Source organism: Blennius ocellaris (assembly GCF_963422515.1).
Source record: "Blennius ocellaris genome assembly, chromosome: 1".
Taxonomy (NCBI): Eukaryota; Metazoa; Chordata; class Actinopteri; order Blenniiformes; family Blenniidae; genus Blennius; species Blennius ocellaris.
In genome coordinates this window covers 37,426,424-37,452,893 of record NC_137650.1, presented here as the reverse complement: position 1 = coordinate 37,452,893, position 26,470 = coordinate 37,426,424, and the positions used below count along the sequence as shown (strand labels likewise).

Below are 26,470 nucleotides of genomic sequence, written 5' to 3'. Positions count from 1 at the left end.
TCTCACGGTGATGCTCTGGTCTCACGGTGATGCTCTGGACTCACGGTGATGCTCTGGTCTCACGGTGATGCTCTGGACTCACTGTGATGCTCTGGACTCACGGTGATGCTCTGGAGTCACGGTGCTGCTCCGGTCTCACGATGATGCTCCGGTCTCACGGTGATGCTCTGGACTCACGGTGCTGCTCTGGACTCACGGTGATGCTCTGGTCTCACGGTGATGCTCTGGAGTCACGGTGATGCTCTGGAGTCACAGTGATGCTCTGGAGTCACGGTGATGCTCTGGAGTCACAGTGATGCTCTGGACTCACGGTGATGCTCTGGAGTCACGGTGATGCTCTGGAGTCACGGTGATGCTCTGGAGTCACGGTGATGCTCTGGAGTCACAGTGATGCTCTGGACTCACGGTGATGCTCTGGTCTCACGGTGATGCTCTGGAGTCACGGTGATACTCTGGAGTCACAGTGATGCTCTGGAGTCACGGTGATGCTCTGGTCAACATGTTCCAGTTTCTGCAGGAGCTCGTTATGATCAGCGGTGTCCAACGCATCACACTAAGATCTTGGTCTCAGATTGCTCTGATCCCCATCCTGGTACTGGTCTAACCTGGTACTGGTCTAGCCTGGTCCTGGTCTATCCCGGTCTTGGTCTATCCCGCTCTTGGTCTATCCCAGTCCTGGTCTAGCCCTGTCCTGGTCTGTCCTGGTCCTTGTCTATCCCACTCCTGGCTTAATCCTGTCCTGGTCCATCCCGATCCTGGTCTAACCCGGTCCTGGTCTATCCTGGTCCTGGTCTAACCCGGTCCTGGTCTATCCCGGTCCTGGTTTTGTTGCTGCAGAAACGCCTTTGGAGGAGAAGAAAGACACATTTGTGGAGAAACTGGCCACTCAGGTGATCAAGAACCTGCAGGTGAAGATCAGCAGCATCCACCTGCGCTACGAGGACGACGTGAGTAGAACCTGGTACTGGTACTGCTGCTTCCACTTCCTGGTTTGGTACTGCTGCTTTGTGAAACTAGAACCTCCTGGTCTGGAAGTGGAACTAGAACCTCTTGGTTTGGTACTGCTGCTTCCACTTCATGTTGACCATGAGCCTCAACATTGAGCTCATTATTACTATTATTAGATACGGAACATAAATAAACACATTATTTCAATCACACATTGAGATTGTGCTCTCACGGTATAGACTGATCATTTATTTTGCCCTTTGTAAAACTAGAACTTTCTACTATTGATCGTTAAACTAAGAAATGCAGAACAACCACAGCTGTCTCTTCAGCGCTTTAGCCAGGCTGACAATTTCAATTCAATTCAACTTTATTTATATAGCACCAAATACAAACAAGCACTGTTGTTATTAAAAGTCCAGCCTTGATCAGGTGTTTGAGCGAGTTGCTGATCAATATCAGGTGTTTGAGCGAGTTGCTGATCAATATCAGGTGTTTGAACGAGTTGCTGATCAATATCAGGTGTTTGAGCGAGTTGCTGATCAATATCAGGTGTTTGAACGAGTTGCTGATCAATATCAGGTGTTTGAGCGAGTTGCTGATCAATATCAGGTGTTTGAACGAGTTGCTGATCAATATCAGGTGTTTGAGCGAGTTGCTGATCAATATCAGGTGTTTGAGCGAGTTGCTGATCAATATCAGGTGTTTGAACGAGTTGCTGATCAATATCAGGTGTTTGAGCGAGTTGCTGATCAATATCAGGTGTTTGAACGAGTTGCTGATCAATATCAGGTGTTTGAGCGAGTTGCTGATCAATATCAGGTGTTTGAACGAGTTGCTGATCAATATCAGGTGTTTGAGCGAGTTGCTGATCAATATCAGGTGTTTGAGCGAGTTGCTGATCAATATCAGGTGTTTGAACGAGTTGCTGATCAATATCCAACCTGTCTTTGTTCTAACGTTCTGACATCTGGTGGTTTGATCTTCCAGCTGTCGGACCCACAGCGCCCCCTATCCATGGGAGTCACACTGTCAGAGCTCAGCCTTCAGGTAACACACACCCACACACACACACACACACACACACACACATACACACACACACACACACATACACACACACACACACACACACACACACGGTTGACTCTCAATCGGAAGGTTGCAGGTTCCATTCCCATCTCCACATGTTGAAGTGTCCTTGAGCAAAACACTGAACCCCAAAACAGCCCCAGTGGATGGACTGAGTTCTCGCGCGGTAGGAAAGCCGCTGGAATGTGATGAACACTAAAGCACTAAAGCACTTTGAGGACGACTTGACCAGTTGAAAAGTGTCACACAAGTGAAATCCATTTCTAGTTTTACTGATGACCAATACAATGATGACCTCCTTTGTTTTGTCTACATTGAGGATGAGGTTGTTGTCCTCATTAGAATATTGTGTTTCGCGTTTTCACTGCGACAACATGGCCCGGCCCCCTGGGGTCCTCACATCCTCCCCATTCTGACCACTGCCTTAAAGCTTCACCTGAGATCTGAACGTCAGCCTGTCTTCTTCTTGTTGCTTCATTTCAATCTATTCCTGCTGCAGCGGATCCAACAGTCACTCCTACCAAGACGCTTCTACACAGGTAAACCCACAATTCTTGATGAGCAAGCAGAGGACATGGAGGAAAGGACAAGCTCCTTTTAACAGGAAGAAATCTACAGTCAATACATGACTGTTCTACGCTGTGTGGATGGTACAGGAACCTCCTGGAGAACATTCCCCCCTGGAGAACATTCCCTCCAGGAGAACATTCTTCCTGTCATTGAGCCCAAACCTCCTGGAGAACATTCCCTCCAGGAGAACATTCCCTCCAGGAGAACATTCTTCCTGTCATTGAGCCCAAACCTCCTGGAGAACATTCCCTCCTGGAGAACATTCATCCTGTCACTGAGTCCAAACCTCCTGGAGAACATTCCTTCCTGGAGAACATTCATCCTGTCACTGAGTCCAAACCTCCTGGAGAACATTCATCCTGTCACTGAGTCCAAACCTCCTGGAGAACATTCCCTCCTGGAGAACATTCCCTTCAGGAGAACATTCTTCCTGTCATTGAGCCCAAACCTCCTGGAGAACATTCCCTCCTGGAGAACATTCATCCTGTCACTGAGTCCAAACCTCCTGGAGAACATTCCTTCCTGGAGAACATTCATCCTGTCACTGAGTCCAAACCTCCTGGAGAACATTCCCTCCTGGAGAACATTCCCTCCAGGAGAACATTCTTCCTGTCATTGAGCCCAAACCTCCTGGAGAACATTCCCTCCTGGAGAACATTCATCCTGTCACTGAGTCCAAACCTCCTGGAGAACATTCCTTCCTGGAGAACATTCATCCTGTCACTGAGTCCAAACCTCCTGGAGAACATTCCCTCCTGGAGAACATTCCCTCCAGGAGAACATTCTTCCTGTCATTGAGCCCAAACCTCCTGGAGAACATTCCCTCCTGGAGAACATTCATCCTGTCACTGAGTCCAAACCTCCTGGAGAACATTCCTTCCTGGAGAACATTCATCCTGTCACTGAGTCCAAACCTCCTGGAGAACATTCCCTCCTGGAGAACATTCATCCTGTCACTGAGTCCAAACCTCCTGGAGAACATTCCCTCCTGGAGAACATTCATCCTGTCACTGAGTCCAAACCTCCTGGAGAACATTCCTTCCTGGAGAACATTCATCCTGTCACTGAGTCCAAACCTCCTGGAGAACATTCCCTCCTGGAGAACATTCATCCTGTCACTGAGTCCAAACCTCCTGGAGAACATTCCCTCCTGGAGAACATTCTTCCTGTCATTGAGCCCAAACCTCCTGGAGAACATTCCCTCCTGGAGAACATTCATCCTGTGATTGAGCCCAAACCTCCTGGAGAACATTCCCTTCAGGAGAACATTCTTCCTGTCATTGAGCCCAAACCTCCTGGAGAACATTCCCTCCTGGAGAACAATCATCCAGTTCGTCCTTCTGAAGTCTTCTCTTCAGGTCAGCTGAGGTAGCTCCGTTTAGAGGTTTATAACCAGCCTGATGGTTCTTTGGTCTGGTCTAGACTGGTTTCTTTGGTCTGGTCTGGTTTGGTTTCTCTGGTCTGGTCTGGTTTGGTTCCTTTAGTCTGGTTTGGTTTGGTTGGTCTGGTCTGTTTGGATTCTTTGGTCTGTTCTTGTCTGCTTTGGTTTCTTTGGTCTGGTCTGGTCTGGTCTGGTCTGGCCTGGTCTGGTCTGGTCTGGCCTGGTCTGGTCTTTGGTTTCTTTGGTCTGACTAGAGCTGAGTCTGTAAAAACCTGACAGACTCCAATGGTCACCATGTATGAAACTGGTGGAATGGCTGGTCTCACTATCGGCTGTATACCTTCATACCTCCATCCTGAGGATGATCCCAGCTGTAGACCTTTACACCTCCATCCTGAGGATGATCCTAGCTGTATACCTTCATACCTCCATCCTGAGGATGATCCCAGCTGTATACCTTCATACCTCCATCCTGAGGATGATCCCAGCTGTATACCTTCATACCTCCATCCTGAGGATGATCCCAGCTGTTTACCTTTATACCTCCATCCTGAGGATGATCCCAGCTGTATACCTTTATACCTCCATCCTGAGGATGATCCTAGCTGTATACCTTTATACCTCCATCCTGAGGATGATCCTAGCTGTATACCTTTATACCTCCATCCTGAGGATGATCCCAGCTGTAGACCTTTACACCTCCATCCTGAGGATGATCCCAGCTGTATACCTTTATACCTCCATCCTGAGGATGATCCCAGCTGTATGTCTTCATACCTCCATCCTGAGGATGATCCTAGCTGTATACCTTCATACCTCCATCCTGAGGATGATCCCAGCTGTATACCTTCATACCTCCATCCTGAGGATGATCCTAGCTGTATACCTTCATACCTCCATCCTGAGGATGATCCTAGCTGTATACCTTTATACCTCCATCCTGAGGATGATCCTAGCTGTATACCTTTATACCTCCATCCTGAGGATGATCCCAGCTGTATACCTTTATACCTCCATCCTGAGGATGATCCCAGCTGTATACCTTCATACCTCCATCCTGAGGATGATCCCAGCTGTATACCTTTATACCTCCATCCTGAGGATGATCCTAGCTGTATACCTTTATACCTCCATCCTGAGGATGATCCTAGCTGTATACCTTCATACCTCCATCCTGAGGATGATCCCAGCTGTATACCTTCATACCTCCATCCTGAGGATGATCCCAGCTGTATACCTTCATACCTCCATCCTTAGGATGATCCCAGCTGTATACCTTTACACCATTATACCTCCAACCTGAGTATGGAGGTATAAATATATATTTCTAGTATGATCCCAGCTATATACCTTTATACCTCCTGGAACTGGAGGTATAAAGTAGAACTGGAACCCTTCTGTCACAGACCACTGCTGCCTTTGAGTCCACTTTGCCTTCCACTTTTTCATCTCACTCACACTATTTGCACTATTTTGGATGGTTGAGCACAAGTACTGGACTTCCTGTCGCCTCTCTCTGCATTCTAACTGTTGACCCGTCCCCCTTGGCGTTCATACACAGTAACTCAGCTCTCTTTGATTCCTGAATCCATAAAACACTGTGTACTTGTCTATTACCATCCTCAAACAAACTACTGATCTGGCCATGTGACAGAGGGGTGGGGCTCACCTGTACCTTTTGTGTGTTTTTAGACTACGGATGAAAACTGGAAGTTGTGTATCCAGAATGAGGCTGCAAAGATCATCTACAAGGTAACCGAAACTTTGTGTTAACGAGTGGTTGTAAACATGTTTATCTGCCAAATTAAGAGGCGGGGCTTCTATATGTGCTTCACACACATGCTTCAGGTTTCACCGTTGTGATCGAACAGAGCTGCCTTCATGACAATGAACCTATTCTGGGCCAATGTCACCTCAGCTTTGTCAGCTACATGAGCCTGGCTCGCCCTGTATTGTTTGCCTCCAGGCCCCAGATAAGCTGTTACAGTGGTTTTTCTGTACGTTTGTTTGTTTGTCAGCTCGGCCGTCTGGAGGGTCTCTGTGCCTACTGGAATGTCAATAGTCCAATCTTCTACAGAGACTCATGGCAGGACATTGTGGTGAGTTTCAATCTGTTAAAAAATGAGCAACCTTTTGTGGCTGCTCACTGTGTCATCTTCTGGTTTCGTCCTGCAGGAGCAGCTAAAGGGCGGCATCAGCATGAAGGACCAGGATCTGCCTCGGTATCAGTACAGTGAGTCAGCCTCTTGTCCAGACTAGAGTCTCCAGACAGCTGACTACGTTCTTCTGTCATCATTCTAACATCAGATTCACTCTAATCGGTTTATTTATCTCTCCAAAGTTTTCAAACCAATCTTTGCTTCGGCTAAAATGTGCCTGAACCCAAATGCTGAGCTGGAGCTGAAGAGTCCAAAAGCCAATCTTCACCTGGAGGTCCAGAACATCGACATTGAGATGACAAAACCGCAGGTATGATGGGATTTATAGTGGCTGGACGAGAAGGTGAAAAGCTAACGGGGCTGACAAAAGACAGAATTTGGGGGCGATGGGGGGTCTGACAAAGGTTGACGGGGGACAGCCAGGGGCACAGGTGGTTAAAAGAAAAGGGATTTAACAGGACTAGAACAGGGTAGACTGTTGTGAGCATAGTCTGTGATATCCTCTGTGTCCTTGACAGTATCTGACCATGATCGAGCTGCTGGAGTCCATTGACTGCATGGTGAAGAATGCTCCCTACAGGAAGTTCAGGCCCGACGTTCCTGTCCATGAACACGCCAAGCTCTGGTCAGTTTGATGAAATGATAGCTTGGGTGGTCAAGTCCTGGTCTTAACTGTATGTCCACTTGCTGTATAGTTAACCCTCTACTGCTTGATTTTTCATTTCGGGCAATAAAACATTAATTAGAGCTTTAGGCTTTTTAATAATGTATCAAAGTCAAAGTCAGCTTTATTGTCAAGTGTGCTAATATGCATGACATACAGCACAGAGGAAATTTCAGTCCTCTCGGACCCACAGTGCAAAAGGACATGTAACAATATATTAAAAATAACAATTTAAAGATTTAAAAATATATACACCATCTAATCCTATGTATCTATCAAAAGCCCCTCCAACGCATTACCCCACCCATACCCCCAATCAAATACAGTTTGTTGTGCTAAGAGGGTGCGAAAACACCAACAAGGTTTTTTTTCTTTTTGAAATAATGAAATACAAATAGGAGCTACATTGCACAATGTTTTTAAAACTTGTAAGCCAGTTGTCAAAGAACAACTTCTGGTTTTGCTGCTCCAGGAGGAGGACATAATTTCCAATTGCCCCAACATCTGGCAACTGTGGCGGTTGACCAGTTCTCCCTGTAAATACCTCAAGGTTGTGTGGAGGACTTTCAGAGCTGGACAAGACAAGAATTGTATAACCCCCAATGTTAATTTTCGCAGAAATTTCTAATTCAGTCTTTGTCTTTTGAATGACATGCCATTTTGGTAATCTAGTTTTAGGGTTAGGGTTAGCACCATGACTCCAGAGCAGCACTCGCATAACGCGTGGAAATTAGATGATAATTAGTAACCTCAAATGAACAACTGGAGACCCCGAGTTACCATCTCGTTCCCTCATATTCAATTTTTTCACCAATGCTATAGAATGTGCTATTGAAATTTCTATTCTATTCTATTCTATCTGGACATGGAGGAATAATCCTTTCACATGGATAATCCTTTCACGTGCAGCTTTGCTTCCTGAAATGCCCAAACCTCCAACAAGAATCCAGTTTCAGTTCAAACCTTGATTCTACTTGACAGAAACATATTGTGGAACATTTAAAAAAAATTAAAAGCAAGCAACCTAAAAGACACAGTGTCAGGACCACAGCTTTGGTTTGTTGCTGGAGTGCAATGCTATGTTATGGAGCAGGGATGTGGGTCCTGAGTATCCCGGATGTCTCCCTGCTTCAGCACACCTGAATCCACGGATAAAGTCCAATAAAGACCCCCTCTGCAATCGGTTGTGATGCAACTGGCAGAGACCTGCAACTTGCGGGATGTAAAGCTTGGAGGACCGCAGTTCTGTCGCGCTGTTGAGGGTTACCTCGGGGGTCATTGCCGTCAAACTGTGCTCGACCAGCTGAAATGTACTTTTTGTGGTTTTTGTTGTTGTAATATTCACTGTCAGGTGGAAGTATGCCTACAGCAGCATCCTCGAAGTCCACATTCAGCGTTCCAGTAGGATGTGGTCCTGGTCTAACATCAGACAGCATCGGCTGAACCTGAAGGCCTATAAGGCTGCCTACAAGACCAAACTGCTGTGCCAGAACAAAACGGGTCTGGAGAACGACAAACAGGTCCAGGTATGTCTCCAACAGCTTCAACGCCTTACCCCTAAGCTTTACCAACAACTGAATGAGCCACTGAGGGAGTGGGAGCATCAGCACACAACCCGACGAGTCAGATGGCACAGATCAATTCAATTCTAGTTCAACTGCACCAAATACAAAACAGCCATTTCAATTTAACATGAGCAAGCATACGGAACTGTGGAAAGGAAAAACTCCCCTTTTTAAGAGGAAGAAACCTGCAGAACCAGAGTCAGAGGTGGAGACTTTCTGCCTTTCCAGGTGGAGTGTGGGGATAGAAGGAGAGAAGAGGAAGAAAAGGAAAGAGGCTCAGTGTAGGTCCTCTCAGCAGGTGGATTAGAAAGGTCCAGGGTCCTGAACGTGCCCTACTGTAAGCTTTAGTGAAAAGAAGTCTTGAGCCGAACTTTCACAGTAAAGGCCGTCAACCTCTTTAAAGCCACCACACAAAAATAGCAGGGATGGAGTGGTATGGTCTGGTATGGTTCAGGGTTCCACCGTACAAAAACAGCAGGCATGGAGTGGTATGGTCCAGTATGGTTCAGGTTTCCACCACTTTCCACCTACTTTCTGGAGGAAACGCACCAGATTTGACACTTTGCCGTACTGCTCCGTATTGCTCCTTGCCGTCCCGAACCTGGTTCTTCATGGGAGGAATGTGGAAGTTGAGGGGTCACTTCTGATCCAAAGTAACGCCAAGTTCCTCACAGTCGTAATGGAGGTCAAAGGTCAAACCATAGACGTTTACATCATTTCTCTCTCTACAGAACAACTGGTGTTCTGAGTATAGGACCAGCAACTTGTCCAGGCTGGTTGATGCTCCATCATAATGTTGCCCTGATCACTGCACCTGATGAGTCAGTTGGTCATTTTGTTCTTCTGTCTCTGAGCTGTAAAGGTTTTCGCTGTTTGTTGTTAGGATCTGGAGAAGATTCTGGATGTGTTCAACATCACTTTGGTCCGGCAGCAGGCTCAGATGGAGGTAACATGTTGCTCTTCCAGCAGGACCATCTCATTTTGTGGGAGTGTGTGTGAGTTGGTTTTTTAACCTGGTGGGACTGTGGACTGATCTCTCCTAGGTGATCCGGTCCGGACAGAAGTTAATGGGAAAGAAGGCAGCAGGAGGCCAAAAGCAAGGAGGAGGAGGTTTCTTCAGCAGCTGGTTTGGAAGGAAGGTGAAGAAGGATGAGCAGGAAGACCAGAGCAAGGAATCCGAGAGTAAGTGACTCTGTCCCACATATAAACCGAGACCAGGACTGTGACAGAAGGTGTGTCTGCTGGCTTTCAGGTTTGGGGCTGGACCAGCTCATGACTGGTCCGGAGAAGGAGAAGCTCTACACTGCCATCGGCTACAGTGGAAGCTCCCACAACCTGGCTTTACCCAAGCAGGTGAACTAATGAGCAGCAGTCCTGTACTGTGCAGCCGAAGTGAAGCCCAGTGGAGGCAGTGCAGGCTGCAGGACTGAATGCTCCCCGTGTGTTCCAGTATGTCGCTGTGGTGGTCAGCTTCCAACTCCTCAGGACCTCAGTGACCATCAGAGAGCAAGCTGACATCCCAGAAATCCTCAAGATTCAGATGATTGACCTTGGAACCAAGATCTGCCAGAGACCCGGCGCCCAGGCTGTCAGGTGAGTCATTCCTCACCCTGCAGCACATCCTGCAGGTCCTGGAAGACCGCCAGCTGCCACGCAAACATGTTGTCACCATCACGTTATTGATTCACAAGTCTCCACATATATTGCTGAAAGTTTGATTTGGTTGAGTTTGGTATGAAAAGCTTTGAGCTGTGCATGTGTCCCCCTGCAGGCTCGAGGTGGCACTGCAGCACTGGTTTGTCACAGGCCTGCAGCAGCAGGGCGCAGTGCCGTCGCTCATCGCCTCGGTAGGTGACTCGTCCTCATCTCTGCTCAGTGTCGTGTTTGAGTTGAACCCTGAGGAGAGTGCGAGTGACCAGCTGCTCCGAGTTCACTCTCAACCCGTGGAGATCATCTACGACGCGGTAACCAAGTCTGTCTTCACCACTGCTAGCTTACATAGCTGCAGCTTTTATAAATGCCTGTTGTTTCTGCTTTGTCTTTAGCTGACGGTCACCAGTATGGTTGAGTTCTTCAAGACAGGGAGAGGAATGGATCTGGAGGTGTTGACCTCTGCCACACTCTCCAAACTGGAAGAGATTAAAGAGAAAACGGCCACAGGTCAGCCTGATCATAATGTCTTCAGTGTGTGCAGAAGCCCAAAGTGCATGAAGCTAATAGTCACATGTTGAATCATTTGTGAAACACACCTCCTCCTCCTAGACTCGGTGGATTCACGATTCCGCCAGGTGGGAGGCCCGAGGGCATTTAGTAGGGCGGCCTGGGGGGGTTTCCAGAGGGATTGGCTGCCCATCTACTAAGGTCAATGTTACTGTAGTCATACCTGTGCTTCCATGAAGTGATCGCTTTTGGTGTGCCATAAGAAACAAGTGCTCAGTGTTCCTGCATTCAACAATACTTTGAGTAAGCACAAACAAAAATGATTAGATCAAGACAGATAAAAAGGAAGGACATGATGATGGCAAGAGCTGAGAAATGTGATGAACAACAATGAAATAAGACACTGCGTCTTATTGAGCTCAGTGACAGGACACAAACACTAAAATGGACTAAAATCCTCCGTCCATGGGGAAGAAATTGAAATTCACCTCGCAGAGGATAGAGTCATTACTGAGGAGGGATAAAACCATCCTCTGTACCTGTTTAGCATACCGGGAGGCTGGATAGCACTGTGATTCACCAATCAAACAACTGGACCATTTCACTGTTTTTGTGATTTGTTTTCTGAAAATCAATGACCATATCTGTTCTTGTAGACATGTTCAGTTGAAGTTGGGACTCCTCGCACTGCACTGAACTGAAGGTCTGTGAGGAAGTCTATGAAAAGTTTGAGTTGACAGAAACACAGGAAGGGGTTCGTTCGCTGAGCGTTTTGGGGTATCACATTGTACAAACTGTTGGGTATGGTGGGGCTTTGGTTGGCTGCACCTCCAAGGTGTCATACTCCCAATTCATGTCAAGATTCTGGTCCATTCTGATCACCGCAGGTTTGTCTCACATCATTGAGACCAGGAAAGTTCTGGACCTGAGGATTGACCTGAAACCGTCCTACCTGCTGCTCCCACAGTCGGGCTTCTACAGTGCTTCCTCAGCCCTTGTTATCATTGACTTTGGTAGTTTCCAGGTGAGTCCTTCATATGTTGCCCCCTTTATTCAACCTGTGGTTTATCCTTGCCCTACTTGTCCTCTACGTATCTGCAGTTCCTCCACCTGCATCTCACCTGTCCTCCACCAGTCCACTACTTGTTTTTCACATTTCCTTCCTTGTCTGGATGTAGTTAAACAGTGTTTCTCTTTATTGGAGGTACTTTAGCACTGGATGACCTCGCCTTGCATGAGGATATTTGTTAAAGTCCCTTGTTGTCACCCCCCGATGAACCCCGACAAAGTGCTGATGGTGATGACTGATTGGGAGGGGGGGTTCTTGGGGTGTTGATTCTATCGTGGGATTTTCCCTGTGGCTTGGGCTCACCTGCTAATAGGTATCTTCCAGCAACTGTTCCGGGGGCAATTGAACCAGCAAATGCCCTGCCTCATTCTGGGGGAAGCTATTCAATTTTCTATCTCAGTGCAAACATCTGAAGGTGGTACAGTTTAATGGAAGGTAACTGTAGCACATTGTTAGTATGGGTGGTCTTCTGAAGATTCCACTCCATCTAACGCATCAGGCATCTGTCGCCATTGGTCTGTGGATGTTTTTGAATGTGTGAATATGACTAACAGCACGAAGTGTCTTCACACTGCTGCAGTGATGAAATGCAGGAAAACTAAAGTCTATGTACTGTTGAGGTTACATATGTTTACATGCTAGTCATAGCAAAGGTTGTATGTGTGTGGTTGCTGTCAGGGATATTTTTTGCGATGCTTACTTTCATGGATGCATCTATATTCAAGTACAGATGTTTGGTCACACCACAGCTGGCTCTGGTGGTGTGACGAAACATTTACATTCGAGTGCAGATGTTTGGTCACTCCGCAGCTGGCTCTGGTGGCGTCACTACCTGCACATTCAATTCAATTCAACTTTATTTATATAACACCAAATACAACACAGTCATTCCTAGGTGCTTTTAACAGAGAAAATAGAAAAACCCAACAAATCCACATTATTTGCGATATGGAAAGGAAAAACTCCCTCTAACAGGTAGAAACCTTTGTAGAATCCAGACTCAGAGGTGGCGGCATTATGCTGACCGGTTGGGGCGAAAGGATAGAGGAGATGAGAGGATAGGGAAGACAGAGAGATAGATTGAGGGGATAGAGGACAGGATAGGGAAGACATAGGTTGGGTGGGGAGATACAAACCTTGATATGGGTAATCGGCAAGAAACAGACCCTGGTCCGAGTAGCGACAGGGTGTGAGAGGTAGAGGAAGAGATAGAGAGAGAATCAGAGTGATGTGTTGAGAAAGAGGAGAGAGAGATTCCGGGAGGGGGTGTTTTAAAGCAGCCCCAACTGTAAGCTTTAGTAAATAGAAAAGTTTTAAGTCTGTAGTTGAACAGAGTTTTTGTGTCTGTAGTTAACCAGAGTTTTGTGTCTGTAGTTGACCAGAGTTTTCGTGTCTGTAGTTAACCAGAGTTGTGCGTCTGTAGTTAACCAGAGTTTTGTGTCTGTAGTTGAACAGAGTTTGTGTGTCTGTAGTTAACCAGAGTTGTGCGTCTGTAGTTAACCAGAGTTGTGCGTCTGTAGTTAACCAGAGTTGTGCGTCTGTAGTTGAACAGAGTTTTTGTGTCTGTAGTTAACCAGAGTTTTGTGTCTGTAGTTAACCAGAGTTTTGTGTCTGTAGTTAACCAGAGTTTTGTGTCTGTAGTTAACCAGAGTTGTGTGTCTGTAGTTAACCAGAGTTTTGTGTCTGTAGTTGAACAGAGTTTTCGTGTCTGTAGTTAACCAGAGTTGTGCGTCTGTAGTTAACCAGAGTTTTGTGTCTGTAGTTGAACAGAGTTTTTGTGTCTGTAGTTAACCAGAGTTTTGTGTCTGTAGTTAACCAGAGTTGTGTGTCTGTAGTTAACCAGAGTTTTGTGTCTGTAGTTGAACAGAGTTTTTGTGTCTGTAGTTAACCAGAGTTGTGCGTCTGTAGTTAACCAGAGTTTTGTGTCTGTAGTTGACCAGAGTTTTCGTGTCTGTAGTTAACCAGAGTTGTGCGTCTGTAGTTAACCAGAGTTTTGTGTCTGTAGTTGAACAGAGTTTGTGTGTCTGTAGTTAACCAGAGTTGTGCGTCTGTAGTTAACCAGAGTTTTGTGTCTGTAGTTGACCAGAGTTTTTGTGTCTGTAGTTAACCAGAGTTGTGCGTCTGTAGTTAACCAGACTTTTGTGTCTGTAGTTGAACAGAGTTTTTGTGTCTGTAGTTAACCAGAGTTTTGTCTGTAGTTAACCAGAGTTTTGTCTGTAGTTGACCAGAGTTTTGTGTCTGTAGTTGACCAGAGTTTTGTGTCTGTAGTTAACCAGAGTTTTGTGTCTGTAGTTGAACAGAGTTGTGTGTCTGTAGTTGACCAGAGTTGTGTGTCTGTAGTTGACCAGAGTTTTTGTGGCTGTAGTTGACCAGAGTTTTGTGTCTGTAGTTGACCAGAGTTTTGTGTCTGTAGTTGAACAGTTTTGTGTCTGTAGTTGAACAGAGTTTTGTGTCTGTAGTTACCAGAGTTTTGTGTCTGTAGTTACCAGAGTTTTGTGTCTGTCGTTGACCAGAGTTTTGTGTCTGTCGTTGACCAGATTTTTTGTGTCTGTCGTTGACCAGAGTTTTTGTGTCTGTAGTTGAACAGAGTTTTGTGTCTGTAGTTAACCAGAGTTTTGTCTCTGTAGTTGACCAGAGTTTTGTCTCTGTAGTTGACCAGAGTTTTGCGTCTGTAGTTACCAGAGTTTTGCGTCTGTAGTTACCAGAGTTTTGCGTCTGTAGTTGAACAGAGTTTTGTGTCTGTAGTTGACCAGAGTTTTGTGTCTGTAGTTGACCAGAGTTGTGTGTCTGTAGTTGAACAGAGTTTTTGTGTCTGTAGTTGACCAGAGTTTTGTGTCTGTAGTTGAACAGAGTTTTGTGTCTGTAGTTACCAGAGGTTTGTGTCTGTCGTTGACCAGAGTTTTGTCTGTCGTTGACCAGAGTTTTTGTCTGTAGTTGAACAGAGTTTTGTGTCTGTAGTTAACCAGAGTTGTGCGTCTGTAGTTAACCAGAGTTTTGCGTCTGTAGTTGAACAGAGTTTGTGTGTCTGTAGTTAACCAGAGTTGTGCGTCTGTAGTTAACCAGAGTTGTGCGTCTGTAGTTGAACAGAGTTTTTGTGTCTGTAGTTAACCAGAGTTTTGTGTCTGTAGTTGAACAGAGTTTTGTGTCTGTAGTTGAACAGAGTTTTTGTGTCTGTAGTTGAACAGAGTTTTTGTGTCTGTAGTTGACCAGAGTTTTGTGTCTGTAGTTGACCAGAGTTTTGTGTCTGTAGTTGACCAGAGTTTTGCGTCTGTCTTTGACCAGAGTTTTGTGTCTGTAGTTAACCAGAGTTTTGTGTCTGTAGTTAACCAGAGTTGTGTGTCTGGAGTTGACCAGAGTTTTGTGTCTGGAGTTGACCAGAGTTTTGTGTCTGTTGTTACCAGAGTTTTGTGTCTGTTGCTACCAGAGTTTTTGTGTCTGTAGCTACCAGAGTTTTTGTGTCTGTAGCTGACCATAGTTTTGTGTCTGTAGTTAACCAGAGTTTTGTGTCTGTAGTTGACCAGAGTTTTTGTGTCTGTAGTTGACCAGAGTTTTGTGTCTGTAGTTGACCAGAGTTTTGTGTCTGTAGTTGACCAGAGTTTTTGTGTCTGTAGTTAACCAGAGTTGTGCGTCTGTAGTTGAACAGAGTTGTGCGTCTGTAGTTGAACAGAGTTTTGTGTCTGTAGTTGAACAGAGTTTTGTGTCTGTAGTTGAACAGAGTTTTGTGTCTGTAGTTAACCAGAGTTTTGTGTCTGGAGTTGACCACAGTTTTCTGTCTGGAGTTGACCAGAGTTTTCTGTCTGTAGTTAACCAGAGTTTTGTGTCTGTAGTTGAACAGAGGTTTTGTGTCTGTAGTTGACCAGAGTTTTGTGTCTGTAGTTGAACAGAGTTTGTGTGTCTGTAGTTGAACAGAGTTTTGTGTCTGTAGTTAACCAGAGTTTTGTGTCTGGAGTTGACCACAGTTTTCTGTCTGTAGTTGACCAGAGTTTTCTGTCTGTAGTTAACCAGAGTTTTGTGTCTGTAGTTGAACAGAGGTTTTGTGTCTGTAGTTGAACAGAGGTTTTGTGTCTGTAGTTGACCAGAGTTTTGTGTCTGTAGTTGACCAGAGTTTTGCGTCTGTAGTTAACCAGAGTTGTGCGTCTGTAGTTGAACAGAGTTTTGCGTCTGTAGTTAACCAGAGTTGTGCGTCTGTAGTTGAACAGAGTTTTTGCGTCTGTAGTTGAACAGAGTTTTTGTGTCTGTAGTTAACCAGAGTTTTGTGTCTGTAGTTACCAGAGTTTTGTGTCTGTAGTTGACCAGAGTTTTGTGTCTGTAGTTAACCAGAGTTTTGTGTCTGTAGTTAACCAGAGTTTTGTGTCTGTGGTTACCAGAGTTTTGTGTCTGTAGTTGACCAGAGTTTTGTGTCTGTAGTTACCAGAGTTTTGTGTCTGTAGTTGAACAGAGTTTTGTCTGTAGTTAACCAGAGTTTTGTCTGTAGTTAACCAGAGTTTTGTGTCTGAAGTTAACCAGAGTCTTTGTGTCTGTAGTTAACCAGAGTCTTTGTGTCTGTAGTTACCAGAGTTTTGTGTCTGTAGTTTACCAGAGTTTTGTGTCTGTAGTTACCAGAGTTTTGTGTCTGTAGTTACCATAGTTTTGTGTCTGTAGTTAACCAGTCTTTGTGTCTGTAGTTAACCAGAGTTTTGTGTCTGTAGTTAACCAGAGTTTTGTGTCTGTAGTTACCAGAGTTTTGTGTCTGTAGTTGACCAGAGTTTTGTGTCTGTAGTTGAACAGTGTGGAGCAGAACAGTCTCGGCTCATCAAACGCCTCCTTCTCCTCATTGGAGGAGATCATGGATCGGGCCTATGACAGATATAATGTGGAGCTGAGACGAGTTCAAGTTCTATTCAGTAAATCAGGTACACACACACACACACACACACACACACACACACACACACACACACACACCCAAACCTTTCTCCCTCTGTACTCGGCCAATAAACAACCAATCTCACACAAAGCAAAAGGCAAGTTGACATGCAAAGAACCTCCTCTGTCACTTGATGCTTCTCCAACAAGTACAGCAGTAAGTGTTCCTTACTAAATAAGTGTGTTTCAACATGGTGATGACTCAGGGTTCCTCAGTGTTTTGGTGGTGGATGTGGCCATTATTTCCTCAGACCAAACCAGTGACTCAGCGTGAACATAGAAAGACACACGAGTCAGTCCATGTCCATAAGTTTGATTGTCTCTATGAATGATGTTTATCAACTGGTGGCAGGTGAGGCCTGGAAGACGGCTCGGCTGCAGAGCTCCTCCCTGCAGCACATCCTCCAGCCCATGGACCTTACTGTGCACCTGGCCAAATGTAATGGTCGAGAAGGACGCCAGGATGCCCAGGTATGCCCCTCACCTGTTAACGCAGTGGCTCTGCTGACTCACCTGTTAAGACAATGGTTCTGCTGAGTTCTGCTGACTCACCTGTTTAATAGGGCAGTAGTTCTGCTGACTCACCTGTTGATAGGACAGTAGTTCTGCTGACTCACCTGTTGATAAGACAGTAGTTCTGTTGACTCACCTGTTGATAAGACAGTAGTTCTGCTGACTCATCTGTTGATAGGGCATTAGTTCTGCTGACTCACCTGTTGATAGGGCAGTAGTTCTGCTGACTCACCTGTTGATAGGGCATTAGTTCTGCTGACTCACCTGTTTGATAGCGCAGTGGTTCTGCTGACTCACCTGTTTGATAGCGCAGTGGTTCTGCTGACTCACCTGTTGATAGGGCAGTAGTTCTGCTGACTCACCTATTGATAGCGCAGTAGTTCTGCTGACTCACCTGTTGATAGGGCAGTGGTTCTGCTGACTCACCTGTTGATAGGGCAGTGGTTTGCTGAGTCACCTGTTGATAGGGCAGTGGTTCTGCTGACTCACCTGTTGATAGGGCAGTGGTTCTGCTGACTCACCTGTTGATAGGGCAGTGGTTTGCTGAGTCACCTGTTGATAGGGCAGTGGTTCTGCTGACTCACCTGTTTGATAGCGCAGTGGTTCTGCTGACTCACCTGTTGATAGGGCAGTAGTTCTGCTGACTCACCTATTGATAGCGCAGTAGTTCTGCTGAGTCACCTGTTGATAGCGCAGTAGTTCTGCTGAGTCACCTGTTGATAGGGCAGTAGTTCTGCTGACTCACCTGTTGATAGGGCAGTGGTTCTGCTGACTCACCTGTTGATAGGGCAGTGGTTCTGCTGACTCACCTGTTGATAGGGCAGTGGTTCTGCTGACTCACCTGTTGATAGGGCAGTAGTTCTGCTGACTCACCTGTTGATAGGGCAGTAGTTCTGTTGACTCACCTGTTGATAGGGCAGTAGTTCTGCTGACTCACCTGTTGATCGGGCAGTAGTTCTGCTGACTCACCTGTTGATAGGGCAGTAGTTCTGTTGACTCACCTGTTGATAGGGCAGTAGTTCTGTTGACTCACCTGTTGATAGGGCAGTAGTTCTGTTGACTCACCTGTTGATAGGGCAGTAGTTCTGCTGACTCACCTGTTGATCGGGCAGTAGTTCTGTTGTAGTTCTGTGCAGATTATCTATATCATTTGCAGTGTTTTGATTTTACAGGTTCAAAGTGTCCGGTGAACTGCCACTGCTGCATGTTAAAATCTCCGATCAGAAGATCCAGAATGTTCTGGAGTTGGTCGACAGTGTTCCGCTGCCAAACATCGATTCCTCTCCCTCCACCCCCACGCAACAGGTGTGTCCAGTGTCACAGCCATCGCACAGTCTTAAAGCCTCATGTTTGCCCTTCAGAACCTAAAAACTACAGGCCCATATCTAAACTGCCATTTATTTCCAAAATTCTGGAAAAAGTAGTGGCATGCTAGCTGACCTTTATGGAGCAGCACAACTTGTTCGACGCTTTTCAGTCAGGTTTTCGTAAACTCCACTCCACTGAAACTGCTCTTATAAAAGTCTCAAATGACGTGTTGATGGCAGCAGACTCTGGCCGCTACACAGTTCTAGTACTTCTAGATTTGACTCTGGCCGCTACACAGTTCTAGTACTTCTCGATTTGACTCTGGCCACTACACAGTTCTAGTACTTCTAGATTTGACTCTGGCCGCTACACAGTTCTAGTACTTCTAGATTTGACTCTGGCCACTACACAGTTCTAGTACTTCTAGATTTGACTCTGGCCGCTACACAGTTCTAGTACTTCTAGATTTGACTCTGGCCGCTACACAGTTCTAGTACTTCTAGATTTGACTCTGGCCGCTACACAGTTCTAGTACTTCTCGATTTGACTCTGGCCACTACACAGTTCTAGTACTTCTAGATTTGACTCTGGCCGCTACACAGTTCTAGTACTTCTAGATTTGACTCTGGCCACTACACAGTTCTAGTACTTCTCGATTTGACTCTGGCCGCTACACAGTTCTAGTACTTCTAGATTTGACTCTGGCCACTACACAGTTCTAGTACTTCTAGATTTGACTCTGGCCGCTACACAGTTCTAGTACTTCTAGATTTGACTCTGGCCACGACACAGTTCTAGTACTTCTCGATTTGACTCTGGCCGCTACACAGTTCTAGTACTTCTAGATTTGACTCTGGCCACTACACAGTTCTAGTACTTCTCGATTTGACTCTGGCCGCTACACAGTTCTAGTACTTCTAGATTTGACTCTGGCCACTACACAGTTCTAGTACTTCTAGATTTGACTCTGGCCACTACACAGTTCTAGTACTTCTAGATTTGACTTTGGCCACTACACAGTTCTAGTACTTCTCGATTTCACTCTGGCCACGACACAGTTCTAGTACTTCTCGATTTCACTCTGGCCACGACACAGTTCTAGTACTTCTCGATCTGACCTCTGCTTTTGACACTGTGGATCACAGTTTACTGATCAACCGGCTTCAAAATGAGATGGGTTTTTCTGGTTCTGTCCTCCAGTGGTTCTCTTAATATATTCAAGACAGAACTTTTAACGTCGCTGTTAACAATGTACAGTCTGATGTGACAAACTTGTCCTGCGGAGTGGCACAAGGGTCAGTTTTGGGCCCTATTTTGTTTTTACTGTACATTTTGCCACTTGGCCAAATTATTGGTTGTTTCAAGGACGTATCTTATCATTTCTATGCTGACGATGTCCAGCTGTATTGTTCTTTTAATGATGCTGAGTTCCATCGTCTGCAAATATTCTTAGAGTGTGTTTCCTCCATCAAAGACTGGCTGGCCACAAACTATTTACAGATAAATTCAAGCAAGACTGAAACGCTGATCTTTGCTCCAGACCACAAGATCCCGCTGATTAAACAGCACCTTGGCTCTCTGGGCTCCTCTGTCAAATCCAGCCTCAGAAACCTGGGTTGTGTTTGACCAGGCCATGTCTTTGGAGACACACTCAAAACAGCTTGTGCCAAATTGCTTTTACCAGCTAAGGAACATCTCGAAAATTCGCAAAATGCTGTCAAAAAAAGACCTGGAATTAATTATTCATGCTTTTATATCCACAAGACTTGATTACTGCAACTCTGTTTTACCTGTCTAAATAAGTCAGCTCTAAACAAACTGCAAATCGTTCAGAATTCTGCTGCGAGACTTTTAACAGGTGCACCTCGAAGGTCTCATCACGCCAGTCTTATCGGCTCTCCATTGGCTCCCTGGAAAATTCAGGATTGATTTTAAAGTCCTAGTGCTGACTTTCAGAGCCTTAAACGGTCAGGCCCCTCAGTACATCCTGGACCTTTTGAAGCCGTACTCCTCTGGCCGTACTCTTCGGTCGTCTGGCCAGAACCTGCTTGTGGTCCCTAAGACCCATTATAAGACCCGAGGGGACCCGTCTTGTCAGTCCGTGGCCCCTCGACTGTGGAACGCTCTGCCCCTGTCTCTGCGCCTGGCAGACTCTGTTGTCTCTTTTAAGAAGAATCTGAAAACATGTTTGTTTAGGAGAGCTTTTGGTTGATGGGATTTTTTTTCACTAGTGTCACTTAAATTTTACACATGTATATACATTTTATATTGTTGTTTTTAACTTTTCTCCTGTACAGCACTTTGTGATTTTTATCTGTGAAAAGCGCTTTATAAATACATTTTACTTACTTACTTACTTTGCGGTCCAGCAGGGAGGGGTGGAGCTGCGAGGGGGGGGGGGGGGGGGGGGGGGGGGGTAAAGGGGGAAGGTGAAGTGACCTGAATTGGATGTTTCCTGCTGCAGGTCTTGCCATTAGCTGAGGTCAGACCACATGCACTGAGCCTTCAGAACACCCTCCTTGACACCATGGAAACAGGTCAGTACTGCCATTTTCTGGTTCATGTCCAATTGCTCAGTGGAAAGAAAGTGGATTAGTGACACCCTCAGCATGTGAACACCACTACCACCCACACACATGAATTCCCACTTCAAAGAACAGAGTTGAAAAGTATCGGTGGCTGTAGTCATCCTTGGTGAGTTTCTCTGTATCATGTATAGCATGATGGTTTCAAGAGCTCACCGGTCTCAGGACTATTTTCACCCCATAGAGCTGCTGTGAGCCCCCCCCCCCCCACACACACACACACACATCACACAGGTAGATAGGCAGGTCGTGGGTGACAACTGAGCCTGATGTTCTCCATACTTTTGTGTTGAGATTCGGATGAGGATGCCAGTGAGAAGTCCACTGACGAGGAGCAGCAGCGCCCCGCTCTGGAGGAGCTCATCGACATCTGTTTCAAATTTGAAGTGCAAGAGGTTGGAGTTTTTGTACTTTTTCAGCCCACTGGTATGAGTTTGGATTAAGCAGAATTCAGTTTTCTGTCTGAATCTGAATCTCTGTACAGCCAAAAAGTAAACCTGTTGCCATTGTTCAGATCCATTTAAAGGTAATTTATAAAAGAGGCGTCATGCCATTTCAGCTGGTATATGATTGGTCATTGTTCAGAGCAACACTAAAGACCTTTAGCAGTTCTGTCCCATATTGAAAGGCTGAATTTGTCATCTTTTCCACTATAAGAGATTCATGATTCAAAGTATTGGCTCAACCAACTGCATTGGTTTTTCAACTAAAGAACAAACACGTTTCTTTGGAGGGAAATTAACAAACAATGGACAAATGTGTAATTAGGACTTCATACTTGAAGTCATGAAGATTCAACTTGGACTGTTCTAAGTCTCCATGTGCACTTCTCAAAATAATTTCAATCTGTTTTTATCATCAGTGTTAAGTGCCTTTTGAGTTGTGAATATTTAATTTTGTTACCAGTGAAATGCAGAATGTTAAATTCTTCCTACACTCAAAGTCACACAAAATGAGCATTATAGCCAGTATTGTATGGTATCATATAATCTCAGAGGGATTACAATGTGTTCAGGTGCTGTTGGAGTTGACCCGGCAGGAGGACCAAGAGAAGACAGTGTTGTCCCTCACCATTGGTCAGCTTGGCGCTGAGGGGAAGAGGCGGAGCTTCGATCTCAGTGTCACTTCCTACCTGAGACGAGTATCGCTTGACTACTGGAATGTACCTGGTGAGAATTGTTTGTGGTTGAGTCCAAGCTGCTTCCAAGAAAACAATGACATTTTGTTGTTTTGGGCTGAGTGCTTCTATTATGTTCCAATGTCTCATTGTGCTGTCATAATTATGTTGTGTGTTCTAGATGGAAAAAGTCCTCTGCATCTCATCAGTTCTTCAGAGCAGCAGGACTCAAACCTGCTGAAGGTGGAGTTTATCAAGGTACTGCATGTTCTTCACCAGATCACCGATCAATTCAGTCACATCTCAATTCACTTCAGTTCTATTTCTATCGCACCAAATACAACAACGTCGTCAGTTTGCTTTTTCAGAGAAAACCAACATTCCACATGAACAAATAGACTAAAGGGAGGAAAGAAAAAACTCCTTTTAACTGGCAGAACCAGATTCAGACGAACAGAAACCTGAAGAAGCAGATGCAGAGGAGGAGACTTTCTAAAGAAGCAGACTCAGTCAGTTCTCCTGAGCTGCTTGTGGAAACTCTAGAAGCCTCCAGGGGGCAGCAGTCTGAGCTGAGACCCTGCTGGGGTAGAGCCGGACCGACGGCTCCTTGTAATCTCACCTGGGTGATTCTGGGGAGGAGGTGCTGAAGCTTTCTTTGTCTTTGTTCCTCCAGGCTGATCACAGTGGGCCCAGCTTCCAGACTGTTTTTGACAACACAGAGCAAACTCTGAAGGTGAGCAGGTCAGATGGAACGGTTTCTGTTGTCAAGCATTCTAGTGGATACCTTTCCTCTTTCAGGTCTGATGACAGTCAATGCTTCCTGAGTCATTCATTCACAGTGTTCTGGCGCCGCATGGAGGACAAGGATGTCCTCAACATATGGATTGACTCAGTGTTAGCACAAATAAGTCCTTGTTTTTATTTTCTAGGTGGATTTCTCCTCTCTGGACTTTCTCCTCGACACCACAGCTCTACTTTCCACCATCACTTACCTCAACAATGCTGTGCCGTCGCGCCTTGTGGCACGAGATCCAGGTGCTAAAAAACAAGTGCAGAGGAGCCAAGCAGGACAGACAGGTGAGGCTTGCTCATCCAATCACCGGCAAGTCTATCCTGCTGCACCTCTGACTCCAAGTGCCGTTTCAGTGTCCAAAAGGGTGAAAGAGGGCAACGTCTTCAGCTTCAAGCTCTTCGCCATGTTGGGCTGTTTTCGCGTTCGGGTGTGTGACAACTGCCGCAGCATCGCAGACATACAAGTCCAAGGTAGGCAGCGTTCCCGGCGCCGACAAACACTGAGCACAGAAGATGAACTGACCTCGCTGTGACGCTGCTCTCCACAGGAATCGATGCAGCGGTGTCGGTGCAGGTGGCGCAGACGGAGGTTTTTGCTCGCCTTCGAGACATCGTGGTCACAGACGTCACACCAGCAACTGTCCACAGGAAGGTCAGTACCTGCCACCGCTGACAGGAGGACTGAGACATGATCCTTACAGCCTCCTGCTCCCCTCCTCCTCGCAGGCAGTGTCCATCGTGGGTGAGGAGGTGTTCAGCTTCAAGCTCTGCTTGTTTCCGGGAGCGACGGAGGGCACCGGCTACAGCGACATGGCGAAGGTTGACGGAAAGGTCACGCTACGCCTGGGCTGCATTCGGATCATTTACCTGCACAAGTTCCTCCTGTCCCTGCTGGTCAGCTGCTGTATTACATGTGATACTGACAAACATACACACATTGTGATGCTGGTGTGTCTCTGCTCGTCATGTAAATGAGCTGTTGACTTTCCATGTATGAATGGATGAAGTGATTAATCAGACTGGTGTCCCACCCACAAGCTGTGCCTGTGGTGGTGTCTTTGTGGGTGTTGGGGATGTTTTTCACTTCTTTATGTCTTACTGTGTTCTTTCAGGCTTCTTTTAGCTTTCAGTATTTGCCAGCTGATGAGGTACCAGAAACCAATATGCAGCTTTGAACTGCATCAAGCCTGCTTCAGCCTCATTCAGCACCACCTTCACATCAAGTTCTGTCAGCCAAAGATCCATCAGTCCACTTCCAACACCCTCATTTCACCTTCAAATCCCTCCGTCTGTGACAAAACCCTTCACTTCCACTTATTTTGTCCCACTTGAAATTGTTGATAACACAGAGGGTTATTTCGTGAACCAACCTCTGTTTAGCCAATAATGGCTTGCTGCTAACAGCTAACAGCTAACAGAACAAGTATAACCTTTGAAACCCCAAGTGATTTTACAGATGACCCTGTATTTCACTTTCAACCTCCGGATGTGCGCGAGTGCATGAGTGTGTGAGTGAGTGAGCGAGTGTGTGTGCGAGTGTGTGTGCGAGTGTGTGAGTGTGTGTGTGAGTGAGTGTGTGAGTGTGTGTGTGAGTGTGTGAGTGTGTGAGTGTGTGAGTGTGTGAGTGAGTGTGTGAGTGTGTGAGTGTGTGAGTGAGTGTGTGAGTGTGTGAGTGTGTGAGTGTGTGAGTGAGTGTGTGAGTGTGTGAGTGTGTGAGTGTGTGAGTGAGTGAGCGAGTGTGTGAGTGTGTGAGTGAGTGAGCGAGTGAGTGAGTGAGTGTGCGAGTGAGTGAGTGAGTGAGTGAGTGAGTGAAGGACGGCCCTGCTCTGGCCGTGGTGCACAGTTTCTGCGGCCAATCAACACACGTCAAACATCGGTACCAGTCAAAATCTGGCCTGTATTGTTGCAAGAGGAAGGTGGAGTAATGAACGAGCTCTCGGTTTCATTTTTGTTTTCTTAATGAATTTTAAGAATTGATTTAAAGACTATTTAAGGTAGATTGGATACTTGAAGACATGGGGTGGCTACTCCTTTAATATTCTTCAGTTCTCCTGAAACATTTCGCCTGCCGTTGGACCCAATGTGGTTTCAAGTCCCAGAGAGATCCCGCTTTGGTTCCCAACAGGACCTGGTTCCAGGAGCCGAAACCTGTCCCTCGTTCACTGGCTTGACATCATGAACCTTCACCTGTCCCCCATCACTCGCATGTTTTGCCTGTGTGACCTCCCTTTGACTTTCACGGAGATGGACACCGTGACCTTTGGAGATGACTTCATGTTTGGAATATTTCTGCTATTAAATTGAGAACATCGTCCAGGCCTTTGATCAGACAGAAGTTCATGTGATTTCACATTTCTGAAACTGAACTGAAGCCATACACTCAGTGCAGAACATGATCGCCTCACTAACGCCCCCCTGCTCTCTCATCATGGCTCTGATAGTCTTCCTGTCATGGTGGATTCCTGGTCTCACGCTTTGTTTCTTCTTCAGACATTTGTTGGGAACTTCCAGACAGCTAAAGAGGCTCTGAGTGCAGCCACTGCTCAGGCAGCCGAGAAGGCGGCGTCCAGCGTTCGAGACTTGGCTCAGAAGAGTTTCCGTCTGTTGCTGGACATCCGGCTGAAGGCTCCACTCATCATCATCCCGCAGTCCTCCACCTCCCACAATGCTCTGGTGATGGATCTGGGTCTGATCACTGTGGGAAACAGCTTCTCTCTGCTACATGCTGAAGGTTTCCATCTGCCGGCTGTCATGGAGAAGATGGACGTCCATCTGACGCAGCTCAAAGTGTCCAGGTACCGTCGCTGAGCAAAGACCTACTATTGAAAATAGACAATGAATTGAATTCAATGAATCAGTCCAATCAGCCTGAAAATAGGAAATGTGATTTATAATAATTTCAAAGATTCCCAATCGCTTCCTGTTGCAAGAGCAAAAAATGTTCCAACACTGAAAGACTCAATCATCTGTTGTTGTTCGTCTTCGCTGTCGAACAGGAAAAAGACAAAAAGGCACAACATGTCAATTTTTGACTCATCAGACCAGTTCCTCTGGTCCAATGTCCATTCCTTGTGTTTCTTGGTCCAAACAAAGCCCTGGTGATGGGTCCTTTCCTTAGTAGTGGCTTCCTCGCAACTCCCTGACCAGGAGGTCTCCTCTTAACAGTCGATGTGGAGACGTGTCTGCTACCGGACTCTGAGTGACGTTAGTCTGACTGTTAACAAGTGAGGCTGGAGGCTGGCTGAACTTCTCAGCAGCAGAGGAGACTCTGGGACAACTGAACCCTGACCAGGCTCAGCTGTGATGTGAAAACCATTCCAGGTGATGGGTTAGGGTTTGGGTTTCTTCACACAACGAGCTTCGCTGTCGACAGAGCAAAAGGCGGGGGTTGGGGCGATATTAGGAATTTAAAACAAATTGTGTTCTGTATTAGCTGCACTTCTACTTCATCCCTCCAGACTTTAAGCACTGGATGATCATCCTCGCGCACGTAGAGAATATTGTAACAACAAAGTCACTGGTGGCTCAGGTGAGTCTATAGAGTCACGTGACACCGGAAGCTCAATCCCTTTTCACCTTCTCACTCGCAGGTTTGTGTATGTAGTTTGTCAGCACAGTGTTGCTAATCTCACTATTGTGGAG

At 46.1% G+C, this 26,470-nt stretch overlaps 1 protein-coding gene across 1 annotated transcript in view; it reads left to right on the top strand.

Annotated features, from left to right (window-relative positions):
• vps13c (vacuolar protein sorting 13 homolog C) overlaps positions 1-26,470 on the top strand; it is an 81,129-nt gene that overhangs the window by 22,800 nt on the left and 31,859 nt on the right. Inside the window, 29 exon segments of the mRNA XM_080514661.1 lie at positions 838-947; positions 1,939-1,998; positions 5,684-5,743; positions 6,010-6,090; positions 6,167-6,224; positions 6,333-6,460; positions 6,669-6,775; positions 8,166-8,340; positions 9,263-9,325; positions 9,423-9,561; positions 9,632-9,732; positions 9,830-9,972; positions 10,151-10,343; positions 10,425-10,539; positions 11,427-11,563; positions 16,368-16,500; positions 16,866-16,954; positions 16,956-16,984; positions 18,199-18,331; positions 20,799-20,871; positions 21,214-21,314; positions 21,935-22,088; positions 22,218-22,294; positions 22,710-22,769; positions 22,966-23,113; positions 23,183-23,299; positions 23,377-23,480; positions 23,555-23,722; positions 25,319-25,623. Of these exon segments, the coding sequence (XP_080370787.1) occupies positions 838-947; positions 1,939-1,998; positions 5,684-5,743; positions 6,010-6,090; positions 6,167-6,224; positions 6,333-6,460; positions 6,669-6,775; positions 8,166-8,340; positions 9,263-9,325; positions 9,423-9,561; positions 9,632-9,732; positions 9,830-9,972; positions 10,151-10,343; positions 10,425-10,539; positions 11,427-11,563; positions 16,368-16,500; positions 16,866-16,954; positions 16,956-16,984; positions 18,199-18,331; positions 20,799-20,871; positions 21,214-21,314; positions 21,935-22,088; positions 22,218-22,294; positions 22,710-22,769; positions 22,966-23,113; positions 23,183-23,299; positions 23,377-23,480; positions 23,555-23,722; positions 25,319-25,623 (3,361 nt within the window).